Raw genomic sequence first — 18,514 nt, forward strand, 5'->3', positions numbered from 1 at the left:
CAGCAGTAGCCATTAAACGCTCCACAAAGTCACAAAACCCAGCCTCTCACGAAAAGAAAAAGAAAGAACCTTCAAAAACCCCCAGCAACGACACAAACCCTAACTTCCCCCTAATCTCTAATCCTCCTCCCTGCATACCCAAATCAATCAGGGAAAAAAAGGAAACCCTATCCCCCAAGCGATCCGTCCCAGAAGCTATGTCGACGAACACGCCGAATCTAGAGTGCCGGATGTACGAAGCTAGATACCCGGAGGTCGACCAGGCCGTCATGATACAGGTCAAGAGCATGGCCGACAGCGGTGCTTACGTGTCTTTGCTGGAGTACAACAACATCGAGGGTATGATCTTGTTCTCGGAACTCTCTCGTCGTCGGATTCGGAGTATCAGCAGTCTAATAAAAGTGGGTCGAATCGAACCCGTCATGGTTCTTAGGGTTGACAAAGAAAAAGGATACATCGATCTCAGCAAAAGAAGGGTTTCTGAAGAGGACATTCAGGCTTGCGAAGAGAGGTACAATAAAAGCAAGCTTGTGCATTCCATCATGCGCCATGTCGCCGAGACCATGAAGATTGACCTTGAGGTATTTTGCTCTTAACAATTCGATACATTTGTTTGGCTTTGGCTATAGAAATGCGACGTTTAAGGCGCTTTTGGGCTTGTTTAACTTCTTTTAATTTGGGCGAGAAGCGCATCGTCGAATTGGTATCTTTAATGGGTTCATTTACTGAATTTTTCTTCGTCTTTTATTTTTTTTGGGGGGGAGAGGGGGTGCAAAGGAGTTTTATGGTTGATTTTAGCAGTCGGTGTAGAGGGGTGGCTTAAGTTTGTGATCTTATTTTTCTTGAGATCAGATTTGTGGTTATTGGAAATTATTGAACTATTTACTATACTAACACTTAGCAGCTTTGGTGGGATATGAATTGCAAATCAATTGTATAATGTGATGCGCTGAGATTGTGAGTAGTGTTTTACTGGACTGGAATTCTTGGCACAAATAATTAGTGATTAGATCAAACTCTTATCTGATAAGCTTCCTCTACTCGGGTACCCTACTTGTGCAGAAGAAACAACTGAATTAACGAATCATTGCAGTGGACAGGGGGAAAGAAGATGGTAATTGTAACAGTAAGTCAGGTCCTACTGTTAGGTAGCATGTCAGCCCATCTTGTGTAGTGAAAAAACCTTATTGACGAAAATTACTTCTGGAATGTTGAACTTCTTTTGTCTCTATACTAGTGTTCTTGTCATGTGTTTCGAGAAGCTTATGAACTATTAATGATGCAAAGTGGCTAGCTTCTCTTGCAACATTTTTCCTCCTTTGCGTTCCTTTTTTTATTATTTTTTTAAAAAAGGTTTTAATGTATCACTTTTGTTACAGAATTCAAAAGTAAGATGAAATTGTGTGTGTGTTTTGCGATACTTTCTCATCTTCATTTAAGTTTGCTATTTTTGTAATGCAAATTGTCCATGGCAGGATCTATATATTCATGTTGGCTGGCCTTTATACAGAAAATATGGTCATGCTTTTGAGGTAAGAGTTTGGATGGCATCTTGACGGATGTATATTGTTTCTTAATGTGTAAGTGAATTTAATGTTTGGGTATCATTAATTAATGTTGCAGGCATTCAAATTGATTGTTAGCGATCCAGATTCAGTTCTTAATTCGCTTACTCGTGAAGTTAAAGAAGTTGGACCTGATGGCCAAGAGGTAGTCCCTGCTCAGTTTTCAGATTCCCCATCCTACTTCCTTCTTCATAATTGTGACTAGGGATTTTGTCTTGTCATCATTCTGTAGGTGTCTAAGGTGGTTCCTGCCATCTCAGAGGAAGTAAAAGATGCGTTGGTGAAAAACATTCGTAGAAGAATGACACCACAACCATTGAAGATTCGTGCAGATATCGAGATGAAATGTTTTCAATTTGATGGTGTTCTTCACATTAAGGTCATATTGCTCATCTCATCCAGCATCTTTCTCTATGCTTAAAATGCCATTTTAAGCAAATTATCATTCTACTGTGCAAAACTCTGTACTCCAGAATTAGGAATAATTATAATTGGTCTTTCACTCCACAGGAAGCAATGCGTAAAGCTGAAGCTGCAGGGAACAAGGATTGCCCTGTTAAAATTAAACTTGTTGCTCCTCCAGCCTATGTTCTCAACACCCAGACCCTTGACAAGGTATACTAATTTAGTAATTTGGTGTTTGCCTGAAATATAGCATTGTTCAAACCATCTTTATGGAGTAAATCAGTTAGCTAAGTACATGTTGTGGTCTTATTTATTTTCAGATACATCTTTGTTAAATCATTATGCATGTCTAGCTATGTGTCGGCCATCATTTATGGCGTTAAAGAGAGGAGCAAACAAATACGCATCTGCTGATTGTTTCTACCAGCTATATCCATACTTTGCATTCTGGGGTGGTTTTTTCCTGTTTAATTTGTGGCCTTTAAAAGTTAACTAATTCTTAACTCTACACAATTTTGTTAATTATAATAAATTCAATGATACATGTAGACAGACTCTTTTAAAAATCTATTTTCCAAAAGTTATACAGCACAATTTTACAATTCATAGCATGACAGTGTATTCAACAGTACTGCTGTATCTTTTTTCTCGACTTTTTAACCTCTTGACACATTTGCTCATGAACAAATGTTTTGTTTGTTTCTAGTTTTTGAGTTTTGTGTGTGAAGCTTAATTGGGACAAGAATAGAATTCAGCATGATTTCATCAGGCACTATCATAAATAAATGAATGATTAGTAATTATAGTTTTTAAGATTTAGTATGAATAGAGAGAATTGTTCAAAAATTAGGGAAAATGACGATGCGGTAAGAACAGAGAAAAAGTGAATTAATAGCTATTTCAATATCAAAGAAGTTTCTGCACACGTGTAGAGGTTGAGCATGACCACTTATTCCCACTAATTCTTTTGTGTGTATTTCATACTGCAGGAGCAAGGGATTGCTATTCTCTACAAAGCAATTGACGCTTGTACTGAAGAGATAGAACGCCACAAGGGTAAACTTTCTGTTAAGGAGGCACCTAGAGTGGTGAGCATCAATTTTTTTTCCCTTGAATTTTGCGTCATGGAAATTTAAGCTGTCCTGATCCTGGAGTTGTATATCATAATTTCTTCCAGTTCATTCTCTACCTTGTTTACTATCTTCTATATAATATGTGATGTGGTTCACTTTTTAGGTGAGCGAGCGGGATGATAAATTGCTTGCTGAACATATGGCTAAGCTAGGTCATGAGAATGAGGAGGTTAGCGGTGATGAAGATAGTGAAGAGGAGGAAGATACTGGAATGGGAGAAATTGATGTGGAGAACTCTGGACATGGCATGACAGACTAAAAATGCTGTCCGTCTATGCATTGGCCTTCTCTTTCTTTTTTCTTGCCTCATCTTTTCCAATTGAGCGTTTGAAGGAGTGTATATGGCGACAACCAGGATTCATTTACCAGGCAAATTTTTGTTTATTGGACTAATGCTCTTCGGCAGTTTTCGCGTAACGGTGTTAGATAGTATAGTGCATGAGCATGTTGTCTCTATTGTTTTGCTTAGTTGCTCATTCAAGTTGTTTTGGTCCTGGCTCTGATTTTTGTCATTCATATGGTTGGGACGCTTAACCCAGGATTAATCATGGTGCGCCTTGTTTTTCAGTGTTTACGAAGTAAGGAGTGAGCTCCATTCGTGAAGCCTAGCCTTGTTAGGCTGCACCAGGTATACAAAGAACTCGGGAATCAAGATTTGTGGCTACGGATTATTGTACAAGCGGGGTTTTCCAATTAACAAGGAAGGAATTATAAATAAGTTGATTAGTTGGTAGTGTCATAATGCAAAACGGTAGAATAAGAGTTCGGATTTTTAATGGCGAAACTAATAACAGAAATTAGAGTTCGGGGTTTTTAAGGGTGAAACTAAAAGTTGAAACTTGGTTTTTAGTAAGAGATTGCAATTGAAGGCAATGACCCATTAAGCAAGTAGCTGCCTGACTAAGGTTTCATTAGGGATTGGGGTGTTTTTGATAAAAAAGAATATTTTTGGATACGAAAAGGAGTTTTGAGGGGTTTGATGAACGTTATTCTATAAAATTATAAGCGGAGTTTTTGCTGTTAAAAATATTTTACTAAAAGTTCAAATTTGGTGTTTTTAGAATAATTTTTACGATTTAAAAAAAATTAAATTTAATCATTGTATTCTATATTATGAATTAAATAAAAAAAATAATTCTATTTAAAATTTTTTTAAATTACACATTATTTAATATAATAAATATTTATTAAATTATATATTCAAATAATATACTTAAACTTAAAAGTATTTAAACACTTAATAAATACTTTGTCAAAAGCTTTATTAGTAAAGTGCCTTTTTATAAACTATCACAGACCCTATGCATGCAGTCACACTAGCATTCTGACTCATGCTATGTACAAATTTATATTTCAATTCAAAACAATATTTATATATTATAGTATAGGATAAAATATTTGAAAAAGGCAAAAAAAAATTCAAAGCAGTATATGCTTAACATGTTTAATAAAAATGTTTATTTCATAAGTACAAAATGGACTTTCTTATTTTTAATATCTTAAATAAGTTGAAATCAAATTTTTTTAACCTATTGTCTGTCAATACATGATAACAATTTAATAAAATAATTTAATTTAAAATGATTTATATGATATAGTAATTGTAAACTTATTTATCAATATATCATGTTATACCCACATATTAAAATTTTTAACATTAAAAATATAAAGTATAACTAATTCATTTTCCTCAATTTTAGAAAATTTTCTCTTATCTTGTAATCCTAAAATTGTTGAGTGCTTATATAATAATGCTCTTCGTAAATTTTAATATAAATTTAAAATAATCTTTGTAAGATGTGTTTTTAAAATTTTCAAAATTATTGAAAAACTTTCACCATTTCCATTCTTTCTTACCTGTTAATTGGTTATCTGCGACTTTCTACTTTCAGATCTCTTATCATGATATCATCTTTCTTGTCGTAACCTTGCAATCTCATTCTTTCTTCTCCTTTTTTTTCGTCCAATCTTGTACTAGTTTAATTTCATTTTTTAATTTTTCCCACCACTCTTTTAACTTTTTGCTATTCTCTTTCTCTCGTTTATAGCTAGTTTCTAACTTTCTATCTTTGCCACCCAATTTCCTATTCTTTTTGCGTCACCATTCTTCCAAACCCTATAAATCCATAATTTGTTTTTTAGCCTAGTAGTACTTTGTTTTCTATTTAGTGATTTCATGATTTAGAATTCACAAATGGTACCATTATTGATATTTTAAATTCATGACCAATGAATATTATTTTTTTTGTTTTCTATATAATTTGCCATTTTAATTAGGATTACTAAGTTGAAGAGTAAAATATTGTTATTTACTTTTTTACTTGTAGTACGGTTGGTGGTTTTTCTCTTTATTTATCCTCACATTAATAAATTTCAAATTAAATTCCTATATAAGTGGGCTATTTCTTACTTTTAAATTCAAAAGACATGAAAGAATATATAACCATTAAAAAAAATTTAAATTCTATAAAAAAGAACGAGGAGTTATAATTCTTATTTAACCATTCAAAAAACTCTCCTTGTAATACATATAGATATAGATGTATGATATATTGTCACGGGAATAGCCAGCAAGAGAAAACACATGAGCCAACAGAAAATTTGCTTATTTAAAAATTAAAATATTATTCAAATTTGATTTATTTATTTACTTAAAAGCTATCAAATATAAAAACACATGAGCCAACAAAAAAATTGCTTATTCAAAATTTAAAATTTTATTTAAATTTAACTTATTTATTTGCTTGAAAGCTATCAAATATAAAATGCCGTTCAACTTCAATTCTGAGCCGTTGGCGAAGCAAACTCAAACGAGTTTTTAAGAAGCCAAAGCTTGATAACCGGTTTTCAACAAAGCCAAACTTTTTATTAAAATATGAACCCAACTAGAGCTGTTAAGTCAATCGAGTAGCTCGAAAGCTCGTTAGAGCTCGATTCGTTAAGGCTCGAGCTCGGCTCGTTAATTTTGGTTAACGAGTCGAGCTCGAGCTCGAAACATGCTCGTTTAGTTAACGAGCCGAGTAAGCTCAGCTCGTTTGATACTCGAGTAACTCGTTAGAACTCGTTAATGAAGGGCATATTTGTCATTTTAGAAATTAAAATTATAAAAATTAAAAATTATAGATTTTTATTAAGGTTAATTTGCACGAGCTCGAGCTTGAGCTCGTGAAGCTCGACTCGTTTGTGATAAACGAGTCAAGCTCGAGCTCGAGCTCGAGCCACATGTACATTTAACGAGCCGAGTTCGAACACATTTTAAAGCTCGTTTTCCTAACGAGCTCGAGTAGAGCTCGGCTCGAATTAAACTCGAGTCGAGCTCGGCAGCCAAGTACTCGGCTCGATTAACAGCTCTAAACTCAACGCTGTCCACCTGCAATGCATGGAAGGACCACGCTTTTCATAACCCGCCACCATAGAATACAGGGAGGGAGGAAGGGAGAGATTCACTCAGAAGAGGACCCCACTTGTCACCTCAAATAACGACATTTCAAATCTTCCTCCCCCAGCCAGCACTGCAGTCGACTAAGCATCCCCATATCGGATCCCTTTTTACCTCCTTTCCCTCGGCGTTTCCTTTTCACCTCTTCCTTCCTATTCGAATCCTCTTTGACGCCGACGGCCCCCGCCCCCACCCCACCCTCATAATTCATAAAGATTCCAATTTCACAACCACCCCATAAATATATTCATTCAATTGGATACTGCATATCCACCGTTCCACTCTCTTATACTAATTAATCACCAAAAGCCCAAAAAAAAAAAGGGCAATAGCAACAATGCAAAACCTCCTGAAAGAGAGAAAATACCCGTTCATATTCCTCCTCTTCGTATTACTGATCGTTGCTGCTCTTTTTCTCATCTCCAATTCTCAGTCCCCAATCTACATCACCTCTGGCGATCTCACGCCAACTCAAACTGCGTCCCTTCCAAAATCACTTCCTTCAAAAGATGCAGCTGCCCCTCCCATCGATAGCTCAATAGTAATAATATCCACTGCCCCACCATCACAGAATCAAGAGGATTTTGTCAATAGTAGCAGTAGTACCCCGAGTGGTCAATATGAGTTTAAATGGAAGCTGTGTCAGGGTTCTGGGGCTGATTACATACCCTGTCTGGATAACTGGAAGGCCATCAAGGCCTTACCATCCAGGAGGCATATGGAGCATAGGGAAAGGCATTGCCCCACCCCCAATCCCACGTGTTTGGTGCCTTTACCCAAGGGTTATAAGATTCCAGTTCCGTGGCCTAAGAGCAGGGACATGGTGAGCTTGTTACTACTTTGTTGGTAAGATTTTTTTTTTTTTTTTTGTGGTTCATTCTCTCTCTCTCTCTCTCTTTGTGGGGTGGGCTTTTACTTTCTTGGATCAAGTAGTATTGTACGATATTGGAAGTTGCCAAATCTAAGTTGAAAGATAAGATATTGCTCTGCTTTTGGATAGTCCCTTTAAGAAGTACTGATTGATTGGTCCACAAGGATGTTGTTTACTTTATGTTCTGGTAAGATTTAGCTTTGAAGGGATGTACACTTAAAAGTGGCACTACTTGTAAAAATATTCATGTGCATGTTCCTGATTATGTCAGAGGTCGTATTAAAGCAGATGCGGTTTACGGCAAATAAACGCGCTTTTAAAATAACTCTTAAGGATTTCGCTTATTTGATTACTACTAGACAACCCTATTTATTGATCCGCATTTTATACTTGGATTCCGAGGCGTGGTTTAATAGAGCGAACCTGTAATGCAAGCTGCTAAATTTTAATCTTTTTTGCATATCCTGTAGAAAAATTCAAGTACATTGTAAATTTGTTTACTAATTGCTTGTGTAAATGTTCTCCCTGCTTGCGTGTAACATCTTTAAGCAATTGGGAATCGAAACTCATACATCATGAGACTAAGCCCAAACATATCTAGTCTAGCAGAAACAATGACATTTACCAATTAGTGCCCTGGAATTCTCTTATTTCTTTGACTTCTTGGCCTGCAAAGTTTGTGTAAGAATGAATAGTCTTTGAGAAGGACAGAATATGTAACTGCAGGGAGAGTAATAACTCTTATAGTTTGATCTGTATTAATTCTATTTCCGTGAATGAGGCTAGTGGAGTATGCTTTAGCTCTTTAAATTGTGACTGCTAATGGATACATCTTTCAGTGTTTAGATAGTGACTGTTCTCAATTTGTTGGACAGATATGGTATAGCAATGTTCCACACCCAAAGCTCGTTGAGTACAAGAAGGACCAGCGTTGGGTGGTGAAATCTGATGATTATTTTGTTTTTCCTGGGGGTGGTACACAATTTAAAGATGGAGTTGGACACTACATTGACTCCATAGAAAAGGTAACGCATCAAAAGATCTGCTCTAGGTTTGCAGGGTGAGAAATTTTATTCTATCTGCAATTGGATGGGAAAATTCAATTTATGAGTATGTATCTATTAAGAATGCTGTTTCTTCAGGCCTCCATATGATGGTCATAATAGCCACTGTTTCCTGTTTCACGTTGATTATCATCAGTTTATACAAATGGTTTCCTCCTGCATAATGCCCCACCAAGGTGAAAGCCAAAGAGAGGCTTGAGCGAAACTGAAACTCAGACTTGCAGATTCTGATGGTAGTGTTAGCATTTGATTGCAATGCATACAAACTGTTTTGCACAGTGGCAACCATGCAAACTATATCAGAATCAGATAACTGAGAGCAATTAGATTTCTTTCTGGGCTTCCTTGGTGTATGATGTATAGTATAGGTGGTGGTGTTTCTCTCGTTATGAAGCTGAGGTTTTTCTTTGATATGTTGCATACTTGGGGGAACAATTGGTAAAGCATGAAAAAAAGTAGTTATTTCGATTCTCTATATTTTCTGGTCAGAATAAAGCAATAGAAGAACGCATCAATGTGATTTGCTGTGTTATTTTTGCTTCACCACTGTCACTCCTGTTCCAGAATTGATTCTTTACTTTCTCCAGACTCTACCAACTATTGAGTGGGGAAAGCACACTAGAGTTGTTTTAGACGTTGGTTGTGGTGTTGCTAGTTTTGGAGGTTATTTGTTGGAGAAAGATGTTACTACTATGTCATTTGCTCCAAAGGATGAACATGAAGCTCAGATACAGTTTGCACTTGAAAGGGGAATTCCTGCTACTCTATCTGTCATTGGAACCCAAAGGTTGACATTTCCAGATAATGCTTATGATGTCATTCACTGTGCAAGATGCAGGGTTCACTGGGATGCAAATGGTAGGAAATTGTTTTATAAAGTTTCATGCTTCTATCCATAGTATTTTGATTAAGATCCAATAATCAGGTGATTGAGTGAAACCCACAGGTGGAAAACCTTTGATGGAGCTAAATAGGATTCTTAGGCCAGGAGGATATTTTATATGGTCTGCTACACCAGTTTACAGAAAGGAAGAAAGAGATCAGAATGTCTGGAAAGGTTTACCCTCAACATTATTCTTTTGCTATTATTTTAACTTTTTATGACTATTTACTTCACCTGAAATTTGCAAAGGCATACCATATTGTTATCACATAATTCAGTTAGCAGTTTAACAGTTGTCATATTTGACTACTCTCAAAAGTGCAGACTGGAAAAAAGAATGTTAAGATGCTTACTGTGGTAACAACTGTATCTCATATTATGAGTTTTTACCATGTTTCTTGCAGCAATGGTTGCACTAACTGAAGCAATCTGCTGGACGACGGTGAACAAGACCTTTTTTGATTCATCAGGAGTTGGTCTAGTTATTTACCAAAAGCCTGTTTCATCTTCTTGCTATGTTAATAGAAAAGAAAATAATCCACCTTTGTGCGATCAGAACAACAGACCAAATAGTTCATGGTACATTTACATAGTTTGATGGTGCTCTCAATTGCTACCAATTGTCATTTTATGATCCTTATCACTTCATCTGAACATTGAATTTCTGGTTAAAGGTACGTGCATCTGGATGGATGTCTTCAGTCACTTCCGATAACAGGCACTGGTGATAATTACAACTGGCCGGCACCGTGGCCTGAAAGGTTAAACAGTAAACCTGCAAGCCTATCGAGTGAACCAGATGCTGCAGAAATCTTCAACGAGGACACAAAGCATTGGTCTGCCCTTGTCTCAGATGTTTATATTGGAGGCCTTTCTATAAACTGGTCAAGGGTTAGAAATGTGATGGACATGAATGCTGGTTATGGAGGGTAAGAAAGTTAAAACGAGAAGCTGTTTCTGTGTTCCACTATATTTAGCTGTTCAGAATCTCAGTTCTTCCTGATCATGGGTTATAGGTTTGCTGCTGCTCTCATTGATCTACCAATATGGGTGATTAATGTGGTTCCAATCAATGCTCCAGATACTTTACCGATTATCTTTGAAAGGGGCCTGATAGGATTATACCATGACTGGTGCGAGTCCCTCAGCACTTATCCTCGAGCATATGATCTTCTGCATTCCAGTTTCCTCTTCAGAAACTTGACTCAAAGGTAAAAGCATCATATCTTCTACCATTTCGTGCATAAAAGTTACAAATCAAAGTTCTAAATCATCCATTATCCATCTAAGTTTTCATGCACGCTCCTCCTCCATCTTCGTTGCGAAGTCAAATTTTCTGAGGACTTGTACTTTTTCTGTTTCCACTTAGATGTGGCATCGTAGATGTAGTTGTGGAAGTCGATCGGGTGCTAAGACCAGGAGGTATTTTTCTAGTCCAAGACTCCACAGAAATGATTACCAAGGTTGGTTCAATTCTGCAATCACTGCATTGGTCAATCACTGTACATCAGGAACAGTTTCTTGTTGGGAGGAAAGGGTTTTGGCGCCCTGATGAGAAAAGCAGGATATGAAAAAGCTGCCAAATTTTGTGCTTGTACAGTGTTATCATCGGTATCCCTTCTCCTTTAACTGTCATAAAGAAGACTGTCAGCAAGGCATAGCGCCACATCTTTATCGTGAACGTGAAGCTGTTCATTCATGTTTCTAGCTTATTTAAACAGGGTATATGTGATTTTCAAGGTGAAAAAGAGATTTTGATGGTTCAAGTCAGTTTATATAGATGCGAAGCTGAGATTTACAAAGTTACAAGCTTCATTAATTCAAGAGTGAATTTGGGAACATATCATGTTATTTGGCACTTGGAAAATGGGCAAGTAATGCCGTCCATCCGCTCTCCCAAGGGCCAACATACCCCATCGCCACCTACGGCACATGAAAGCTCTTTGCTTGAAGGACTGTCGTCTTGCTTGCCATAAATGACCGCTTATCCTACTTTTAGGTAAGGGAAAATCACTCAAAACGTTTCTAACCTTTTACAAAATAAAACTTTTTATTATTTATTTTTAAAAATATAATTTTATGTCTCTTACAAATTTATATTTTTTAGGAGCAAAATTATTAAATTAAATTTCACATAATTCGATATTTTCGTCCCTCATATTTTACAAAAATAAATTATTTCGTCTCTTATATTTCAAAAAAAGAATTTTTTCATCACTCACTTTCATAAAATGAATTTTTTTATCTCTCATTGATCATGTGTACGAATAGTTTCTTTTTTTTTTATAAATTCATGTATATATCTATTTGATTTTACTTAAACAATACAAATAGAATATAATATATTTATATTTGATTTTATCTTTAACTACAATTAGTTTATTCAGGTGAAATTAAATAAAAATAAGTTATATGCTATTTGTATTGTTCAAGTGAAATCAAATAAACATATATATGAGTTTTCAAAAATAAGAAAAGACTATCATACGCATGATTAATGAGAGATGAAAATTTTCATTTTGCAAAATGTGAGAGATGAAAAATTTTATTTTGTGAAATGTGAATAACAAAAAAATTTATTTTGTGAAATGTGAAGGACTATAAATCAGATTTTATAAAATATATTTGATAATTTTATCCCTAAAAAATGATCACGTGTCGTGTTGCTTTAATGAATTATCATAGCTAAATGGCTTTTAAAGATTCTTCGTCCCTGCAACTCTGTGTATTTTTCCGTCTTTCTAATGAAAAATTATTGAATGCATTTGCTTAAACACTGGCCGCAAGTAATGAACTCAGATTTTTTATTTTGGAGTCCCTTTTATCGCGTAGACATTTTTTTTCATAGACAGAAGAAACACACGCACACTTAATTTAACACGAACGCAGAGGTAACACAGAACACACCGGTCCAAACGAGCAATCTAAGGTGGGATCCACGAGGAACAAATTTATCGCGTAGACATCGCAACGGTTCCATTAAGTACCAGTACAATCAAGATACCTATAAGATCTACTACTAGTAACAACGAACAGAGCAGCGTTCATTGGGCGAAGGACAAAAGATGGAAAAGAATCACGAAATAAATAAGGGATAATTGCAGAAACCTCCCCTGAGGTTTCTGATACTTGTACTGACCTCCCCTGTGATTTGAAAAATTGCACTGACCTCCCCTGACTTACTAATACTTTGCAAATTCAGTCCAAACGATTAAAATATTGTTTTAGGGAGTGAAATTAGAATTTTGTACCAGATTTGCCCTTTATACTACATGTCCAATGAATGACAAAGTACTACAAATCAATTAACAATTAATAAACTTTAACGGGTGTAGTTTATGAGCAAATACGCATTACCCATTTAAAGTACCGACTCTTTATGAATATTTTACTTTCAAACATTTAATTTATGATAAATATATCAATGTTTGTAAGTAAAATTTAAAAAGTGTTATAGTAATATTCTTACAAAAAGGAAATCAGTAGGTTATCTATTTAATATAAATTAAATATTTTAAAAAAAATAAATGGCCCATAAAATATTAATTCTTTGTGGTTTTCATCCATTAGATGAGTAAAGTATTGGCTCTTTATGAGTATTTTATTCTGAATCATTTAATTTATGTAAATACATAAATATTTGTAATTAAAATTGAAAAAGTGTTACATTAATATTTTTACGGAAGGGAAACGGGTAGGTTTTGGTATTTAGCAATAATTAAATATTTGAGAGTATTAAAGATTTGAGAGTATTTAACAATAATTAAAGATTTGTATTTACTCTCAAATATTTAATTTCAATCAATAATGAAATTGATAAGATTAGAAGAACTAAAGATGTAAATTTTGCCATATTTTGTTTGTTGTCAAAAAAATCTTTTATAAAATGTCAATAATTACATACGGATTTCTTTTATTGGATTAGAAATTTTTTATTATGATTTTATTATGGAGATATAATTTATTCTTTACTTTTGAGATATTAATATTTTTAAGGCCATAGGAGGGTTATAATGACAGTTCTATGTTAGACTAGCTTGTATTGAAAAAGTATTTGAGCATTGACATTTAATTGTGGAGTGCAAATGGTTTTCAATGAGGTTTGTGTGTGTATTTTTTTTCCTTTTTCTTTTTTGTGTGACAAACATTGATATTGTATATGTAATTTGAAATTTTTTAGATGGCTATTTGGTTTTAAAACTTATGTTTGAATAATTGTTAGGGATTAGACTTTTTGATTTATGCAACGTATAGAAAAAAATGATTGAGTATACTATCATTTTCTTTCTTAATTTTGTACAAAAGGGCAATTTAGGATTTTGTAAAAAAATCTATCTCATTGAACCTACATTGTTACTAAACATTAAAAGTAGGGGATGTATATATAATTTTTAAAATTTGAGGGAAACTCTCTGTAATTGTTAAAAATCTCGAGGGAGGTTTGTGAAATCATCCCTAATTTATTAGACCATTGAATGCGTCCAAGAAGTGACAGAGTGAATGCACAAGCAGCAATTATTGAGTGATAGAAGAACAGAGGATTTTTCTCAACACTTATTAATACTCTTAAATTATATATATACTTAATTTGCTATGTGAATATTTATTTATATATATTTTTTTCAATAAAAAACTAAGAACTCATTGCTATTTTTTTATGATTTTTTTAGAAAAATATATTATAATAATTGATGTATGTACAATAAAGAGGTGATTAAGAAATATATTTTTAAAAAAGAAAAAAAAATTTTGGAAGAAAAATGGCAATCCTAACAAAGCAGGAAGGTTGGTTGAGCACTCGCAACTCGCTAAGCTAAATCGAAGAAACAAAAGATTTCTGACAGAAAATCAATAAACAGAAGAGGGGTCCCACTTCTGGTGGTACCCAGCCATAATTAAAAAATTAACGACATTTCAAAACCATCCTTCACCAGTGCTTCAGTTACCGCGTCCCTAGTCCCATTACTAGATTCCAGCTTAACTTTCCCTAATCATCATCGATTCATCTTAGCCTCCATCCCTCAATCGCCTACCCTGATCTGCTGAACCAGGTTCCAGCAACCCTTTTCCCCTTAAGGCTCCAAACCCCCCGCCCCCAAAAAAGGGGGGAAAAGACAGAAAAAAGAGTCAAGAAAGAACAAAGGGATGTCCATATCAGCCTTACGGAGCCTCCTGAAGGAGAGAAAATATGCCTCCCTACTGTTCCTATTCGTCGTGTTAATCTTCGTAACGTTTCTCCTTATTTCTAACTCCCAATCCTTTGTGTATGATTACGCGGGTATAAGCATAAGTGAACCTCAGTCTCCATCCCAGAATGGTAGTAATACTTTCATTGCTGCTAATATGGAATCTTCATTGCCCAGATGGCGGCTGTGTGAGGGTCCAGGGATGGTTGATTACATACCCTGTTTGGATAATTGGAAAGCCATCAAGACCTTCAGGAAATTGGAGCGTAAGGAGAGACACTGCCCCAAAGGACCGAGTCCCAGGTGTTTGCTTCCATTGCCTCCAGGGTACAAGACTCCGGTTCCGTGGCCTAAAAGCAGGGACATGGTGAGATTGATACTCCTACTCTTTGGTGGTAAGGGTTTTTGTTCTTTTTTAGTTCATTTTTTTTAAAATATCATTTGTACAATGTTGAAAAGTTCCATTTTGGATTCAATTTCTAATCTTGACCTTAGTTATGATATTGGGCGAGTTAAGTTGTTGCTCAGACTGGAACTCTCTAACGAGTGTTAACTTCATATTAGGATGGTTAACAGGGTTTTTTCCCCCATTAATATGATTTGTTTGGATATTAGGGAATGTGCATTTTGTTTGAAGAATCAAGCTTGTATCTATGCACAAGATTTTATTGCCGAAGCTTGCTATTGTGTTACTTCCTAATGACTTTGATTTGGTTGACAGATATGGTATGACAATGTACCTCATCCTAAGCTTGTTGAATACAAGAAGGAGCAGCATTGGGTGGTCAAATCTGGTGAATATCTTGTTTTCCCTGGGGGTGGTACGCAATTCAAGGAAGGTGTGGCTCACTACGTCGAAGCTATAGAAAAGGTTCTGTCTTAACTCATCACCCGTATTTTTATTGCTTCATCAGATTAACGATCATATCTAAGTAGCTACACCATTGTGGATTGCATGCCCACGTATCTACATTTCCCGTAGTCATAAAATTTACCGGAAGGAAACAGCTTCAGGATGATTTTGCTAGAGTGCTTATGAAGGGTGGGTTAGCAGTGGAGATTTAGATATTATAGACTACTTATTCTGGAGAGACTAAGTGAATCCGGCTAGATTTTGGGATGTTTGGATGAGAGTCATGGTAGAGTGGCCGTCCAATCAATTATGTCATACACTGAATTTATTCCTGAGCACAATGAAAACACATAAAAGATTAGTTTGCAAACATAGTGGCAATAGCATTCTTGAGATGTTTGGATGAAAGTCATGGTAGAGTGGTCGTCCAATCAATTATGCCATACACTCAATTCATTCCCGATGAAAACGAAAACACAAAAAAGATTAGTTTGCAAACAAAGTGGCAATAGCATTACTGTTTTTTGTGAGCAAAGTTGTTCAACGAGCTTTTGAGGTGGTTAAATTGATGGCATTCAACTGTTAAAACATGTCTAGGTGTATCAGCTTCTATGTCTTGCTCAGATTCATTCATGTTTTTCCCTGGATTCCTGAGAAAGAAAGATTTTTCCTTAAGTAATTCTGGTTGTAAGAGTTTGCTCAAACAAAACTTGATCTAGAGGAAGCACCGTCTGAGTTGGGATCTTAGCTTCATAGGGCACTGACCTTCTCTTGCTTTGAAGATACCTTTACATCCTCTTGTTTCAAAGATACCTTCTTGATTTGCTTGGAGCTTTAGGAATTGATCAAACTACCAGCTTTTAGATGAACTTTTCCCTGGGTTTTTTTCCAAAATGCTTAATTTGGCGGACAGTGCATCAAATTCTGGGTGTGAATGCGGATCTGGATTCCTCTTTTACGGTTTTCATGTGAATCTTTTAGTAATTGACTCTGATAGCATGTGGTAGGCTCTCAGTCATTGATTTCTCCTCTACTTTATGCTTCAGATCTTACCAGTAATCCAGTGGGGAAAGCACACGAGGGTTGTTTTAGATGTTGGCTGTGGTGTTGCTAGCTTTGGTGGTTATTTGCTGGATAAAGATGTTATCACCTTGTCATTTGCTCCAAAGGATGAACATGATGCTCAGATCCAGTTTGCACTTGAAAGAGGAATTCCTGCCACTCTTTCTGTAATAGGAACAAAAAAGCTGACATTTCCCAATGACGCATATGATGTGGTTCATTGTGCAAGATGCAGGGTTCGCTGGGATGCTGATGGTAATCCATTACACTGCATTGAGTCTGTTGGGTTTTTTTTTGTTTCGATATAAATTTAATGATAGCAAATGCAGGTGGGAAACCTTTGATCGAAATTAACCGGATTCTTAGGCCTGGAGGGTATTTTATATGGTCAGCCACACCTGTTTACCTGAAAGATGAAGAACATCAGAAAATCTGGCAAGGTTCCTAATTTAGATCGTTTTTATCATCTATTATCATTTCCCTTTGCAATGATTTTTGGTGCAACAAGTAATATTGTGGATCTCGTGTTCATGTTTCTTGCAGCTATGGTTGCTTTGACTGAATCAATTTGCTGGAAGATAGTCAAAAAGACCTCCATTGATGGATTAGGGATTGGGCTAGTTATCTATCAAAAGCCTGTCACGTCTTCCTGCTATGAAGCACGTAAAGAAGACATTCCACGTCTGTGTGACCCAAATAGACGGCCAAATATTTCTTGGTATGATTGCTATGATAGTTTGATGTATTAATCACCTTGACTAATTTTGACATAATCTTCACCTGATCATTACATAATATTTCCATTTACAGGTACGAGCCTCTAGATGGCTGTCTTCCTCCAGTTCCAGCAGTAAGTGAAGATGGCATCTATAACTGGCCTGCACCCTGGCCTGAAAGACTGAATACCAAACCTTCAAGTTTATCTAAAGAATCAGACTCCCAAAAGAATTTCATGGAGGACTCAAATCACTGGTCAGCACTTGTCTCAGACATTTACCTTGAAGGCCTCACCGTGAATTGGTCAAGCATTAGAAATGTCATGGATATGAATGCAGGATACGGAGGGTAAAGAATGTCTACTTTTCGAGGAATTGAAGTTCATGTCCTCATCATATTTCCTGATTCATTATTCTCATTTGTCTCCGAATGTCGGTAACAGGTTTGCTGCAGCACTCATTGATCTACCTCTGTGGGTCATGAATGTGGTTCCCATCCATGAGGCAGATACCTTACCAGTTATCTTTGACAGAGGGCTAATCGGAACATACCATGATTGGTGTGAATCACTCAGCACCTATCCTCGGACTTATGATCTGTTGCATTTGAGTTTCCTCTTGAAAAGCCTAACTCAAAGGTACAAGTTTTACCCTTTTACAGGACTAATAGTCGATTCAACTGACTCCGGGATTACATTTTTTTTCAATGGTTTCATGATTTATTTTTAAAACATTATTGTGACTGCGTTTCAAGAATCTTCTATTCGCCACTTATGGTTTCCTTTTAAAATGTTTTCTTTCTTTCATGTTCTCTCCTTTTCAGGTGTAACATATTAGATGTAGTTATGGAGATGGATCGGATACTGAGACCAGGAGGAACTCTTCTAGTTCAAGATACCATGGAAATGATTAACGAGCTAACTTCAGCTCTCAATTCGCTTCACTGGTCTTCATCTTTGTATCAGGATCAGTTCCTTGTTGGAAAGAAAGGATTTTGGCGTCCACATTCAGATGCCACAGCATGAAGATTTCTATTTGATGACTTGTTTTCTCTCTGGCAATCATTCTTTTGGCTTTCCCCTCTTTTCCTTTTAAGATAAAAGCATGGCGAATATACTTGTATTTTGTTTGTTTCATAAAAGTCAAGCTCCGCATGGGTGTATTTTTCCTCAGATATGGGCAGCAGCAAAACTATTAAAATATTAGAATATTATTGTCTGAATAAGCCTGCTGCACATGACTTTACATTCTTCATGGCCAGTCAACAAAGATAATCTAAATTGAGCTAACCTCCTTATCTAAACTTAAAGTCAATAATAATAAATGGTTTCACTTTC

At 35.7% G+C, this 18,514-nt stretch overlaps 3 protein-coding genes across 3 annotated transcripts; all 3 read left to right on the forward strand.

Annotated features, from left to right (window-relative positions):
- Nucleotides 1-3,651, forward strand: LOC113762081 (eukaryotic translation initiation factor 2 subunit alpha homolog). Its single transcript, XM_027305335.1, has 7 exons — nt 1-581; nt 1,476-1,532; nt 1,624-1,710; nt 1,798-1,944; nt 2,076-2,180; nt 2,960-3,058; nt 3,207-3,651. Exons 1-7 carry the CDS (start codon nt 198-200, stop codon nt 3,360-3,362), a joined length of 1,035 nt encoding a protein of 344 aa, XP_027161136.1. The 5' UTR covers nt 1-197; the 3' UTR covers nt 3,363-3,651.
- Nucleotides 3,652-6,789: 3,138 nt separating this feature from the next.
- Nucleotides 6,790-11,227, forward strand: LOC113763765 (probable methyltransferase PMT23). Its single transcript, XM_027307683.1, has 8 exons — nt 6,790-7,365; nt 8,289-8,438; nt 9,065-9,335; nt 9,424-9,534; nt 9,765-9,939; nt 10,035-10,289; nt 10,377-10,571; nt 10,730-11,227. Exons 1-8 carry the CDS (start codon nt 6,880-6,882, stop codon nt 10,929-10,931), a joined length of 1,845 nt encoding a protein of 614 aa, XP_027163484.1. The 5' UTR covers nt 6,790-6,879; the 3' UTR covers nt 10,932-11,227.
- Nucleotides 11,228-14,312: 3,085 nt separating this feature from the next.
- Nucleotides 14,313-18,399, forward strand: LOC113764122 (probable methyltransferase PMT23). The gene is made up of 8 exons (XM_027308185.1): nt 14,313-14,913; nt 15,268-15,417; nt 16,446-16,716; nt 16,791-16,901; nt 17,005-17,179; nt 17,272-17,526; nt 17,621-17,815; nt 18,001-18,399. The coding sequence occupies exons 1-8, from the start codon at nt 14,506-14,508 to the stop codon at nt 18,200-18,202; spliced, it is 1,767 nt and encodes a 588-aa protein (XP_027163986.1). The 5' UTR covers nt 14,313-14,505; the 3' UTR covers nt 18,203-18,399.
- The last annotated feature ends 115 nt before the right edge of the window (nt 18,400-18,514 follow it).

The sequence above is a fragment of the Coffea eugenioides genome, chromosome 2, assembly GCF_003713205.1.
Source record: "Coffea eugenioides isolate CCC68of chromosome 2, Ceug_1.0, whole genome shotgun sequence".
Taxonomy (NCBI): domain Eukaryota; kingdom Viridiplantae; phylum Streptophyta; class Magnoliopsida; order Gentianales; family Rubiaceae; genus Coffea; species Coffea eugenioides.

Excerpts from the sequence above, each read along its gene's own strand:
- LOC113764122 (XM_027308185.1), top strand. The coding sequence starts at position 14,506 with ATGTCCATATCAGCCTTACGGAGCCTCCTGAAGGAGAGAAAATATGCC. Across the intron at positions 17,180-17,271 it reads AGACGGCCAAATATTTCTTG|GTACGAGCCTCTAGATGGCT; the intron begins GTATGATTGCTA and ends TTCCATTTACAG. Across the intron at positions 17,527-17,620 it reads ATGAATGCAGGATACGGAGG|GTTTGCTGCAGCACTCATTG; the intron begins GTAAAGAATGTC and ends TGTCGGTAACAG.
- LOC113763765 (XM_027307683.1), top strand. The coding sequence starts at position 6,880 with ATGCAAAACCTCCTGAAAGAGAGAAAATACCCGTTCATATTCCTCCTC. Across the intron at positions 7,366-8,288 it reads GGCCTAAGAGCAGGGACATG|ATATGGTATAGCAATGTTCC; the intron begins GTGAGCTTGTTA and ends TTTGTTGGACAG. Across the intron at positions 9,940-10,034 it reads AACAGACCAAATAGTTCATG|GTACGTGCATCTGGATGGAT; the intron begins GTACATTTACAT and ends TTCTGGTTAAAG.
- LOC113762081 (XM_027305335.1), top strand. The coding sequence starts at position 198 with ATGTCGACGAACACGCCGAATCTAGAGTGCCGGATGTACGAAGCTAGA. Across the intron at positions 1,711-1,797 it reads TTGGACCTGATGGCCAAGAG|GTGTCTAAGGTGGTTCCTGC; the intron begins GTAGTCCCTGCT and ends ATCATTCTGTAG. Across the intron at positions 3,059-3,206 it reads TTAAGGAGGCACCTAGAGTG|GTGAGCGAGCGGGATGATAA; the intron begins GTGAGCATCAAT and ends TTCACTTTTTAG.